At 39.3% G+C, this 13,161-nt stretch overlaps 1 protein-coding gene across 5 annotated transcripts in view; it reads left to right on the top strand.

The window, feature by feature from the left end:
• The window catches only part of LOC122564062 (rab effector Noc2-like), a 170,809-nt gene that overhangs the window by 71,616 nt on the left and 86,032 nt on the right, over positions 1 to 13,161 (top strand). For all 5 annotated transcript variants that reach the window (XM_043718550.2, XM_087977396.1, XM_087977395.1 and 2 more), the window contains 2 exons: positions 3,010 to 3,153; positions 5,882 to 6,011. In XM_043718550.2, coding sequence (XP_043574485.2) covers positions 3,010 to 3,153; positions 5,882 to 6,011 — 274 coding nt within the window. The remainder of the gene's footprint in view (positions 1 to 3,009; positions 3,154 to 5,881; positions 6,012 to 13,161) is intronic.

Raw genomic sequence — 13,161 nt, forward strand, 5'->3', positions numbered from 1 at the left:
GACACGGGGAGAATGTGCAAACTCCACACAGAGAGTCGCCTGAGGTGGGAATTGAACCCGGGTCTCAGGCACTGTGAGGCAGCAGGACTAACCACTGTGCCACCGTGCCGCCCACAAGCTATCCGGCACCCCACCAATAGTTATAGATGCTTAGTTGACATACATTGCTTTAACTTTTCGGGTGAATGTCCTTTAGTTTTAGTGCGATGGGGGAATCTCCACTCCAAGAGGAAGTCGTGCACCATTGAGCTGCTGGCCAGTCGGAGGCTGGCAGCCCAGAAAAAACAACAGCACCAAGCAGGAGTGGTGTCCACTGCTGGTGCTTAGGTAGGAGGTGGTCAGCAATGGAGCTGGGCATTGAGAAAAATCTCAGATCCTTCCAGTTTGACAGCCCCTAGTGAAATGCGATGGTGTCACATTGAACAAGACAGAAGAGGGAAGAGTGGGTGTGGGAAAGCAAACTATGGAAGTTTCCAAATGACATGGGAGGAGGCAACTCACCTTTGCAGCCTGAGCTATAAGCTCAGAACTATAAGCTATCAGACCTCGCTTGTCACCAATTTTATTAGAGTGGTGGTGGGGCGAGGTCCTTACTTAATTGCTTAAAGGCCTCCGTTGGGTGCAGGCAAGTGACCCACCAGTGACTGGTGGTGGGTGGACTGTGGCAGCTGCTGATGGCACAGCATGGCACCCTAATCTATTGGTCTGCCCACCTGTTTATCCACCAATGGTTAACCTTTTTATAATTGAACCCTGTCATGCTGTGCACCTGCTTAGTATGTAGCACTATATTTGTTGGTATATTGTGTCTTCCGGACACACACGTTTTCTTGTCACATCTATATCTGCTTGTAATCTGCTTTCCATGATTAAGTTTTGAATACCAACACACAACACTAATCACAAATTGGGAGCAACAACACAGATATAGAAAATCATCTTGAACACAATTCAGAAATGTTCTCCTTTCCACTCTTTTTACTGTTAATATTCACACTGGGATAATAATTAATAATCTCATTATAAATGCTCTCTGGCTCTTGTACTACTCTGTAATTTCTTGAAAGGTTCTTCTTTCCATGTATCCCCATTAGTTACTTACCTAGAAAGTACACTAATCCATGTAATAGCTCTTGAGATTGAAGAAAGTCTTTTTTTTCCTTTGATTGTCCTAAGACATGATCTCTGTCCAGCATTGTAAATCAAGAGTGCTACCCTTCCTGTTTTCTTTCTTCCCCTATATTTTCTGAACATCCTGTGTGCAGGGACAATCCTGCCTTTTGTTTACAGCAGGGTCTCTGTTATTGTCACAACACAATATTTGCACATGTCTACTTTTGCCTGCACCTCATCAGCAGCTGCTCCAGGGCTCTGTGCATGATGGTTAGTTTCGGGCACACTGATAATGGAATTGACTTCTGATTTTGGAAATCGTTGCTGCTCACAGGCAACGGCTGCCCGTGCAACCAGTGAGGAAATTGGAGGGAACACTGCTCACCAATCTTATTTATGATGCTCAGTAAGTTCATATAAATACCATACAAACCAGAATTAAGCTTTATTGCATTCCCTCTTATTACATTCCCACCAATGTCTTATCATTTCTTGTTCCAGTGTTAGCTCTCTAAAAACTTTATAGAATAAGTACAGCATGGAAGCAGGCCATTTGGCCCACATCGACCATCGAAAGAACAGCTCATGGAGACCCAACTCATCCCAGTAACCCCACATTTCCCATGGTTAATCCACCTAGCCTGCACACTATGGGCAATTTAGCATGGCCAATGCACCTAATCTGCACATCTTTGAACTGTGGGAGGAAACCAGAGCACCCAGTGAAAACCCACACAGACACAGGGAAAACATGCAAACTCCTAGACATCACCTGAGGGTAGAATTGAATCCAGGTCCCTGGTGCTATGAGGGACCGTGCCACCCCACTGCTTCTGCCTTAAATTTCCTCTCTGATGTTACCTCGTCAATGCCATCTCCTGCCAGGTTAGCTAAAGTCAGCCTCAATAGCTCTCACAAACTGCCTTATAGGAACATTGGTCTTGCTTCTGTTCAGATGCCACGCATTCAGTCTGTCATGCTTCCCCCATCTCTCCCAGAGCTTTTTCAAATATCCCAGCAATATAAAACCTTCCTTTCTGAGCCAGCCTGCTAACCAACTATTCACCTCTACTGTTCCACTAGCGCATGCCACAGGGAGGAATCAGGAGAGGATTGATTTTAAGACCTAGTTGCTAGTTTCTTTCAACGCTCTTTAAGCACTGTCTGCTGGACTTTATCCTTCTTGTTATCTATCTCATTGGTTCTGATACAGATCACAACCACTAGATTGTCATTCTCCCATCTCCCCCACACTTCACCCCAACCCCCACATCATCATGGCACTCTGCAACTGTTCAATGACATCCTCAACTTTGGCACCAGGGGAAGTAACATGCCTGCACCTGTACAAAACACCTGTCATTTCCCCTAAATATAGAGTCTTCTTTTGTCTATTGCTTACCCAACTTTCTCCCAGTACAGTTAAGCCAGCTGGGTTGCCATGGTCTGACTGCACTTCCCAGAGGAAATGTTACTGTCACCAGTATTTAGATTCTGGGGACTCTGCACGCTTTAGTTGGTTTTCCTTGACCATCCAGTAGTCACCCACTTCCTCGCTGCTGACACTTCCTTAATCTATGAGACAGCATCTGTAGAGGTGTGCTGTCTACAAAACTCAAACTTGCAGATTTCTTGCATGCCAGCTGCTGCTTAAACTCTGAAGCCATGTGCTGCTCCTTTCTGTAGTACTTTCTGCTCATTTTGATTGGCCTAACTATGAGAACCATCCTAGGATTCCCAAATGTTATAGGATGTTCATTCTATGGAACTAAGGATATGGCTATGTTTATGAAGCTGTCAGTAAGTCTAGACTACTTTGCTGCCATAATTGATAAATTTAATATGTGTGTCTGTAGAGGAAAAAAAACAAACTTTGTCATTTTCTCTTTGCACTAGACTGAAAACTGGTTGGTCTGTGCATACCAATGAGACCGAGAAACAGCGGCAAAATCAGATACTAACTAAGAAGGAGATTGCAGTCATCCTCGATGTCATCAAAAGAGCAGAGAGCCTGGATCTGGTTGAACAGAAGCGGATTGGGTATGGAGAAGCTGCTTTGACGGATGACAATTATTTATTGTTTAAAAAATTTGCTAACTTCACCCTGCAGAGCTTTGTAGTGATAGAATCTCTCTGATGAGGTAGTATCTCACATTGCTCTCTTGTATGGAAATGAAAAATGGCATTGTGAAGGAGGACCACTATTCAAACAATGAAAGTTTGGACTCTGCTCCTGACTTCAACTCCCCCTCCCACTCCGCCAGGGACATGCAAGACCTGGGCCGCCTCCAATGCCAAATCCTAGCCACCCTACACCTGAAGAAAGAATGCCTTGGGACTCTCCAACCAAATGGGATCAATGTGGATTTCACCAGTTTCCTCATCTCCCCTCTCCCCAACTCATCCCAGATCCACCCCTCCAACTCAGCACCTCTCACTTGAACTGTCCTCCCTGTCCATCTTCCTTCCCACCTATCTGCTCCACCCTCCGTTCCTAATGATCATGATTACCCCCCTTCAGCATCTACATATCACCTTCCTAGCTGCCTTACCTCAAGCTGCAGCCCTCTCCTATTCATCTCTGTTTCTCACACACACACACACACACACACACACACACACACACACACACACACACACACACACACACACTATGCCGCCTGACCTTCTGTACTTTTCTGGTGCCACACTTTTAAATTCTAGTGGTGAAAGTCAATCAAGAGATTTAAAGTGATATGTAAAAGAGGAATGGTGAAGATATTTGTGTACTTCCCACCTTGTGATGTGCTAGATACTGATTCTTTAGAATTGTTAATTCATGTAAATGATTGAACTCAGGAGAATAGTTAATATGGAAGAAGAATGTGACATTTTGCAAAATGTTAATAAACTTTCAGAGTGGGCATGTAAGTGGTATTTAGTTAAAATATAAATGAGTATAAATCAGTGCATTTTAGTTGGAGGAATAAGGAGGCCTTGTAATCTTTAGAAAATATAAATCAAAAATAGTATTGAGTAATAAATTCTTAAAAATGGCAACATAAATTGCAAGGGGAGAAAAAGAGTAAACATTGCACTGGGTTTTATTAATTAGGATCAAACCATGTGAATTCTGAGTATGGCTAAAGTTGTATAGTTGGATGCACTTGGAATACTGTGCAAAATTCTGGTCTCCATAATAATGCAGACATCCAAGAAGTTGATGGAAAGATTTACGAGGAGGACGCCAGAATTGGGAGATTATAACTGTCAGAACACAGAACAGAATAGAGAGGGGCATTGTCTTCAGAATATGAAGAGGTTTGATGAGTTAGATCAGAGAAGAGTTTTCTATTTGTGGGGGGATCCAAACCTAAATAAGTCCAATGAAGAAATCGGGTGAAATCTTTTCATCTAAACAGTGGTTTGATTTTAGAATTCAATTCCATGAGGGGTAGTTGAGGTGAAAAGCATAGATAAATTAAAAGAAAACTTGAGGATTACATGATGAACAAAGCAATAGAAACTATGCTGATATTGTAGGAAGAAGCTAATGTGAAGAAAAAGAAACACTAGCACATGTCAGTTGTGCTGAATGATGTATTTTTGTCATGTAAGTACCATGTAATGTTATGCAATGCTATTAGAAAGGACAAGATGGATTTCTGTCTGTTCAGAATAATATGGCTAATGTGAGAAAAGACCTTGAGGAGCAAAATTGAGAATTTTTCATAATCTTTGTCTTCTTTCGTCTTATTGGAAATATTTACCTTCTATTCCTCTTGGTGAGCTCAAAGAACTTTTTGGCATTGCACTTATATTTGGGAATAAACTGTTGTCATCAACCTCTTCAATAGCCTTTTCATACTGCCGGCAGAGGTGTTGTTTATTGGCATTCGGGCTTTCCTGTTTCTCCACACCTCCGCCAATGCTTGAAGCCCTGGCTATACAAGTGAATGTTCAGGTTAGGAGCAAATTACTGCAGATGCTTGAACCTGTACTGAAATCAAAAAATGTTGGAAATCACAGCGAGTCAGGCAGCATCCGTGGAAAGGGAGCAAGCTAACGTTTTGAGTCTAGGCGACTCTTCAGAACTCCTGAACTCAGAGCATTGCCTAACTCAGTGCGAGTTCCAGCATTTTTTGGTTTCCAGTGAATGTTCAAGTTAAATGGTACTGCATATCCATATACCTAAAGATAATTAGGTCTCAAGTTATTTCTTTATTTATCGCGTGCAGATTTTCATTTAGAAAGTTCCAAGTTACTTATTGATAGGAGCTCCTGAGAAATTGTACGAAACTGTTTGATGATAAATGTTCCAAACAGAAAGTTGATCTTTTTAAAATATATTTTCTAGTCAACCTATTCAGTGATGCTACAAGACACCTCTGAAACAAGTGGAATATGAACCGAGGTCTCCTGGCTCAAAAACAGGGACACTACCACTGCACCACGCTTTGTTGTTCTAGGTCGAGTAGTTTTCAGTTAATTTCCTGATTTTACAAAGCCCACAGTTTGAGCGTTGCAGATCCAGGAAGACACTGAGCAGAAACTAAGTTTCTCTCAGAAACAAGTTAAGAAAAAACCAGTATGTTCCATTGGTATCGGTGACTTTGTGGGATCAAGTTATTTATATTGTTTGCTCACTGCAAAGACGTGGGTGTTCTAGACCTAAACCAAAAGAAGAATAGAAATGCAAAAGAAGTATATTGTAACATTAAAAATAACTTGCTTTTTGAGAAGCTGCAGTTATGCAGTAAATTTATTTCAGTTTCTTTTTGTGATTTAGTCGCCTTGTTGAACGTTTAGAAAATATGAAGAAGAATGTGATGGGAAATGGTCTAGCTCAATGTTTGTTATGTGGAGAGTTATTTGGATTCCTGGGATCAACAGCTGTTTTTTGTCAAGACTGCAGGAAGGTAAGAAATAGGTGCCAGATTTGGTTTTTTAATCTGATATTTTTAATTTCAATTAATAAAACAGTTTAGTTATTATTGCAGTCCTGTGGTGAAGGAGACATATATGCAATGTGGATCATTGTATTTACCAATATTTATTACATTCTGAAAATTAATTGAAGAACTATTATACCAGCTTAAGTTAGAAAAAAAAAGATGATTTGGACATATAGAACTTATAGATTGAAATGTTCATTTCATTCACAATGTGCAGTACTATTTTTAAAAAATTCCACACATTGATTTTCTAAGATTTGTTAACAAAATGTACAGAAATGAGTATTTCTTTAGTCCAGTTGACAATGAAGCAGATAACTTCTGACAATCAATTTGTCTCCAATGTGCCTGTTGGATTGTTGCCGATAACAGATCTTGGCACCATTCGTGATGCAATCTTAGAGTCAGAATTAGAAAACCAGTAATTTGTGTTGGAAAATTACTTTCTCCCAACTATAATGGCCTGGCAGAAAACAAGATAGATTAGGAATTTTTGTACCTTGTGTGCCCTTCAGAAGAGCACAGATTTGAAACTTTATATGTAGCTTGCCTGTTCCAAAAACTGCTAGATTTATATCCAAATAATATCCAGAAGTGTAACTCTTTTGAACAAGATGCTGTAACTAAAAGTCCCCTACAGTTGTCAAACAGAATCCCCTATTGCGATGATCATTTATGAAATCTTACATCTCTCCTTCTTCTGCATGCCTTGTTGAAAGCTCAGAGTCATAGCAAAATTCTAACTGAGGTTGAATTGTGATCTCTAGAGGTTGAAGTTGAGGCACTATGAAAACATCCTGAGCAATTCTTGGGGATAAAAAAACAACCAAATTGCCCAAGTTTTCTCATTACTGCAAGGAAACGTCATTAAAAGAAAACTCCTTTGAAACTCATTTCCACCTGGGTCAGCAATTGTGGTATGTTGATATTCTTCCAGACAGGAATACATGCCCTCCATGTAGCTGCACCACAGGAGTTCCAACTACATGAAAGCATTACTGCCTCATTTACTGTATCCACTTTGGAATGTGAACAAGTGGAGATGCCGACTCTCAAGTCTTTCCAAACTGCATGCACCTGAAAAATTGTGTTCCTTTAAATTCACTTGTTCTAAAATGTGTATGTTATGACACAAAATTCAAAGACATTTAGAACAATTGTTGCATTCCAGAAGAAAACTGAAATGGTACAAAACAGAATTCAAAATAATCAATTGTTTTATATATATGCTAATTTAAATATTTCAAGTCTAATGAAGACTTTTTCTTCATTAATAGTTCTGACTTGAAAGTAAGGTCACAAATACCATTGAAATAATGCCATACAGAATTTGCTTTTTTCACATGAAACAGGCAATATGTGGATTTTTAAACATTAATTTTATTCTATTTGCAATCTGTACGTGACCTTTCTAATGCCATTGAGGATTGATAGTGTACTATTGACTGATGAGTCATCACTCAACAGATTCACCAACATTTCACATTTCCTTCAAAAATGACAAAATAGCAACTGTTTGACATTTGTGTTCATTATGTTATATTCTTGGGTGAATGTACAAATACAACCTAATGTACATACTATATAACTAGAACATGTGAGAGATATCTGATCTCTACCTTCTCTCAATGTCTACTTGCAAAGATGACATAACTTGTATTAATTCATTTTATACTCTGTTCTATCTTCACATGTGCACTTACAGATAATTACAAATAAGTTTTTTCCACTCTGCATGTGCTCCTCTGATGGGATAATACAGTTCTTCAGCTCGCATTAGAGATTATTAACCTTCCATTCTCCCTTGCTACACATGAAATGATGTTTTCTCTCCTCTTGTGCTCTTACACTTAACTTTGTTTTGATGAAAATACCATGAGAGTGATTAAACAGATCAGCTGTTTGTTTCCTGTGGCAGTCAGATCTTGAAAGTGGAGGCTGTCAAATACTTTCAAAGTAGTGTAAATTATTATGCTGTTGTTAGCTAACTTCTGAAACAGGATTTACACATTGAGCCTATGTCCAACAGAATGTGGTGTATGTTGAGTCAGGATATCTGATAAAAAGAAAAGATTACATACTTGGGTATAGTATTTATATTTTCTTCTCCCAATCCACTAATTTTCTCCTTTAGAAATTGGTGACTATTTGTTATTGTCTAAGTTTGACATGAGGGCAAATACCAATAAACTACTCTGTAAATTCTTTAACATAAAAGTACCCACAGACATAGAAAGCCATGAAAAAACCTATATATGTAAAACCTTCAGTATCTAACAGTTCACCAGTTCCAAAAGCTGAATCAGAAATATTGAAGTTCAAGTGTATTCAATCCACCTGGATGTTACAGATATATATTGCAATTGCTGGTCTAGCAATGTATAAAGTGACAAGCTAGTCACAATCCATAATTGAGTCTGACCTCAGAGACATAGCAGAAATTGCAGTAGATTGTTCAATTAACACTCGCAGATCTGAATATGAAAGAAGAATGGTACACTTCACTTCTGATTTAGTAGAGTTAAAATCTCAGTTCTGTGCTGTGGAGAGAAAAATGAAAGTTCATGAAGAAAAGGTTGAACACCTAGCTCAGGATAATTCTGGACTTGAGAGAACCACGTCTGAGATAATGAAGCCTTTTTAAGATACCTCTATTTAGCTCACAAGGATGAATGTAGAACTTTGGGTGGCATGGTGGCACAGTGGTTAGCATTGCTGCCTCATAGTGCCAGAGAGCTGGGTTCAATTCCCACCCTCTGTGTGGAGTTTGCACATTCTTCCCGTGTCTGCATGGGTTTCCTCTGGGTGCTCCGGTTTCCTCCCACAGTCCAAAAATGTGCACGTTATGTGAATTGGCCATGCTAAATTGCCCGTAGTGTTAGGTGAAGGGGTAAATGTAGGGGAATGGGTCTGTGTGGGTTGGTCTTCAGAGGATCGGTGTGGACTTGTTGGTCCGAAGGGCCTGTTCCAACACTGTAAGTAATCTAATCTAATCTGAAGTGAAAGAAGGGAAGCTGAATTAACTGTAAGTTCTATATTATTAATCCAATGAAAAATTCCCAGTTTATATGAGAGTTCAGGCTTACTAAAAATGACTAAAGAAATATTGATTTGAGCTCTAAGCAATGCTGGAGTAAAGGACAGATCGGAAAGAAACTGGCGGAAGTACACAGTGCACACAACAAGGAGCTGCAATTCGCTCATGACTCAGTCTTTCCAGAAATAAATGCCAACAGTAACGTTTAGAGAAAGATGTTGCCAGGGCTGGAGGATTTGAGCAATAGGGAGAGGCTGAATATGTTGGGGCTGTGTTCCATGGGGTGTCGGACGCTGAGGGGTGACCTTACAGAGGTATATAAATCATGAGAGGCATGGATAGGTTAAATAGACAAGGTCTTTTCTCTGGGATGGGGAAGTCTAGAGGGCACAGGTTTAGGGTGAGTGGGGACATATTTGAAAGGGACGTAAGGGGCAACTTTTTCATGGAGAGGGTGGTGTGTGTATGGAATGAGCTGCCAGGGGAAGTGCTGAAGGTTGGTACAATTACAACATTTAAAAGACATCCAGATGGGTTTATGACTAGGAAGCATTTAGAAGGATATGGGTCAAGTGCTGACAAATGGGACTAGATTAGATGAGGATATCTGGTCGGCATGAACGAGCTGGATCAAAGGGTCTGTTTCCGTGCTGTACATCTCTATAACTGAACTAAGACATGGAGGAAATCAAACAACCACTGAAACAGCACGTGGAAGAGGTCCAATATTCAAAGAAAACAAGGAATTTAGAAATTGATGAGGCTGAACAGTTATTATAATAGATTATGAAGGAGAAAATATAACAAACCAACTAAAGGCTAGAACCTTCACATTAGAATTACCTTGGGTGCAAAGTTTGGCTCTCATGTCAAACAAGTTCTGGAATAGCAAATGCATCCATGAAAGCAAAACTTGGTAAAATAGACAGAATCAACAGGCAATAACATTGATGACTGTAGGGGACAATTGATAACACATCCATAAAAACACACCATCGCGAATTATGAACGTATCAACAAATTACCCCCCTATAGACTGTAGAGATTCATAATCTTTCTTCCATTGTAAATAGTTAAATGTCATTTTTGTAAAAACTCCCTAACAGCACTCTGGGACTACCTAAACCCAATAAACACAGCAGTTAAAGAAGGTAGCCCGCCACCACTTTTGAAAGGCCAGTTAAGGCCAGGCCAAGCCAAGCCAACATCCTGTGATTGAATTAAAAATATCTCCCAAAACCAGCTTGTGACCAATAAAGAGTTCAAACATTGAGTCAGCAATCATTTTCTGAATTGTGGGTTGATTAGGTGGGGAAATAAAAATCGTATGCTCATCCTTTAGCATTTCTGGCAATCCCCAATATATTTCAGTACTTGTGATGACTCCAAGGTATTCACATCAGTTCCCAACATGGCTCTGTAGTTAAACATTTTCTTAAAATAAACTGTATTTAGAAGTTATTCTGCACGGTTAAGTAAATATACAGTTGTTGGTAAAAGTAAAGTGTATAGAAATTTTGTTAAATGTGAAAGAAATTGAACTTTGATGGATAACAAGATTTGGTAGCATGAGGAGGCAGAAATTTGTAAAAGGTTTTCCTGGATCAGATCATGGATGGAAAAGCTGACAAATACAGACATGGAATTCCTTGCTATGTCAGTCACTTACTCCTCTGCATTTCTTGATGTGCACAAAATTTGATTACTCATGTGCTTTAGCCAATGATGATGGCTGTGACTGGCAGGTTGAAGAAACAGCTATGACAGTTCAAACTGAACTTAAATGTTCAGTCAAGACTGCATTCAGTGTGGCACAGAAATGAGACAGGATCTATCTATTTGACTGTCAACTTGTAAATTTCAGTTTAGATTTGCGTCATCAACATGTCCGTTTCAGATGTAGTTGTCAGAAATTAAAGATGTCTTACTTGCATTTAGAACTATTATTGTAACTCTATGCTGTTACATTCCAATACTTAGCCCATATTCTTCTATGACATGATAATCCATGTCTTGTCACAAATTACTTTTTATTGCTGTAACAGAACGATGAGGTTCACAGTGTACATAGTTATATTTGCATATTTGTGTGTATGTGTGTCTGGTTTTATTCTTCGAAACTTTAAAATAAAATATGTTGTATCAGTTAAGTACCACAGAAGTTAGGACTTAGGTGCAGAATTGACTTTATCCCCTGTGCATCTTTAAAATCCAATTTGAAATTTAAATCCAATTTTGTTCTAATCCACTCCATTACTAAGAGATTAATTCCAAATTTCCAATTGCTTTCTTCATTACAATATCCAAGTTTGAAACTAATTAATTATTTTAGGCAAATACAGAAGCATGAAAGGGTGATCAGAGAAGAAAAAGTGAGATGGTCATGCTTCTTAAATGTCAGTAGCTGAAGAAGTGGGGCTGGATGAGCCTCAAATAAAGCATGAAAACCAGGCAGGCAATGCAAGCATTCCCTGGGAGTGTGGCATTTGCAAACAAATATTCAGCATAGTAATGTGTGCAACAATAACTCAGGGCTGAAAAAAGGGCTCTTGTGGCATGGTGATAATGTCTTTACTTCTGAGCTGGAGGCTCAAGTCTCAGGTAATGCAGAGGTGTATAACAGCATCTCTGAACAGGTTGATTAGAAAATATCTACCTCAGGGCAGGGCAGCTACAAGCAAATCCATGGCACTGAGAAATGCTCAGATGAGGAAGAGAATGTGCAAGAAAGTATGGAAATGCAGTCGTTCATTGTTTTTCTCTATCAGGATTATTTCTCATTTTGAAATACTTGGAAGAATATTATGTCATTTTCCACTTCTTTCTTATGTGTTGATTAAACTTACCCTCGTGAAACTATTTTAAATCTGTATAATTTCATTATGATTGAAATGTGATGTCCTAAAAGCTTTGTTGGCTTATATTCAGAAATGCTGTTCCAACATAAATAGTTTTAAGACTTGTTAAAATCTTCACATCTTTACATTGATTTTCTAATCTACAGTTCATTTGGAGTAACTGTTGATCTGTATTAAATTATTGAAATAAGACTTTAATTTGCATTTATTTCTTGTTCTGTAGTGACTTACTGCTTTCAAACTTTTTATAATTGCTTATCTTGTAAAAGCTCTCATATTGGAAAACGTTCTAATCTTTTACAGTTTCTTATCTTTTAAACTTTCTTGTCCTTTTTTATCTTATCATCTTAAAGCTTCTTTCATTTTTTCATGACTATTTTTAAAATCTATTTTCTCTTAAAAGCTATTCTGTTTTAAAATTCTGTACTCATAGATATGCTACAGTGAGGAAACACGCCATTTGGCCCAACAAGTCCACACTGATTCTCCGAAGAGTATCCCACCTGGACCCATTCCCCTACCCTCTTAACTCTACATTTCCCCTATTCGGTGCACCTAGCCTACACATTCCTGAACATTATGGGCAATTTAGCACGGCCAATTCACCTCACCTGCATATCTTTGGACCGTGGGAGGAAACTGGAGCACCCAGAGGAAACCCACACTGACACGGGGAGAATGTGCAAACACCCACACAGACAGTCACCTGAGGCTGGAATTAAACCCGAGTTCCTGGCACTGTGAAGCAGCAGTGCTAACCACTGAGCCACCGTGTTGACCTGTAGCAGCATTACGTTTTACTTCTCTTGTTTGCAGGTGCACAGGTGATTAATTCACACATATAAAAAAATCTCTGACTTATTAGTTAAACATCACAGCTTACAGCAACTGCTAAAGGGAAAGTAAACTGTTCTTCCAGGCTTAAAGTTTTTTTTTGCTGCAGAGAATGGAGACAGCTTCTGAGTCTGTGGAGATCAGATGACTTCTCCCAATCTTGCTCTCAGCCTCATTTGCACAGTTGTTAGCAGGCCAAGGCTTTTGTCATCAATAACTGGTCCTCAGTCCACAGACTGATCAGCTACTTGTTGCTGGCTGAATATCCATTTGTGCACAGCCCTTGGCTCCAGCTTATCTGCAAACCATTTACCACTGTTTGAACTAGCTGTGCTGTGTAAACAGTACTTAAAATGAGTGCAGGTTATTTGCACTCAAAAACAGC

This window comes from Chiloscyllium plagiosum, unplaced genomic scaffold (assembly GCF_037043375.1).
Source record: "Chiloscyllium plagiosum isolate Xiang-an unplaced genomic scaffold, Cpla_swu_hap1 HiC_scaffold_31, whole genome shotgun sequence".
NCBI classification, from domain to species: Eukaryota; Metazoa; Chordata; class Chondrichthyes; order Orectolobiformes; family Hemiscylliidae; genus Chiloscyllium; species Chiloscyllium plagiosum.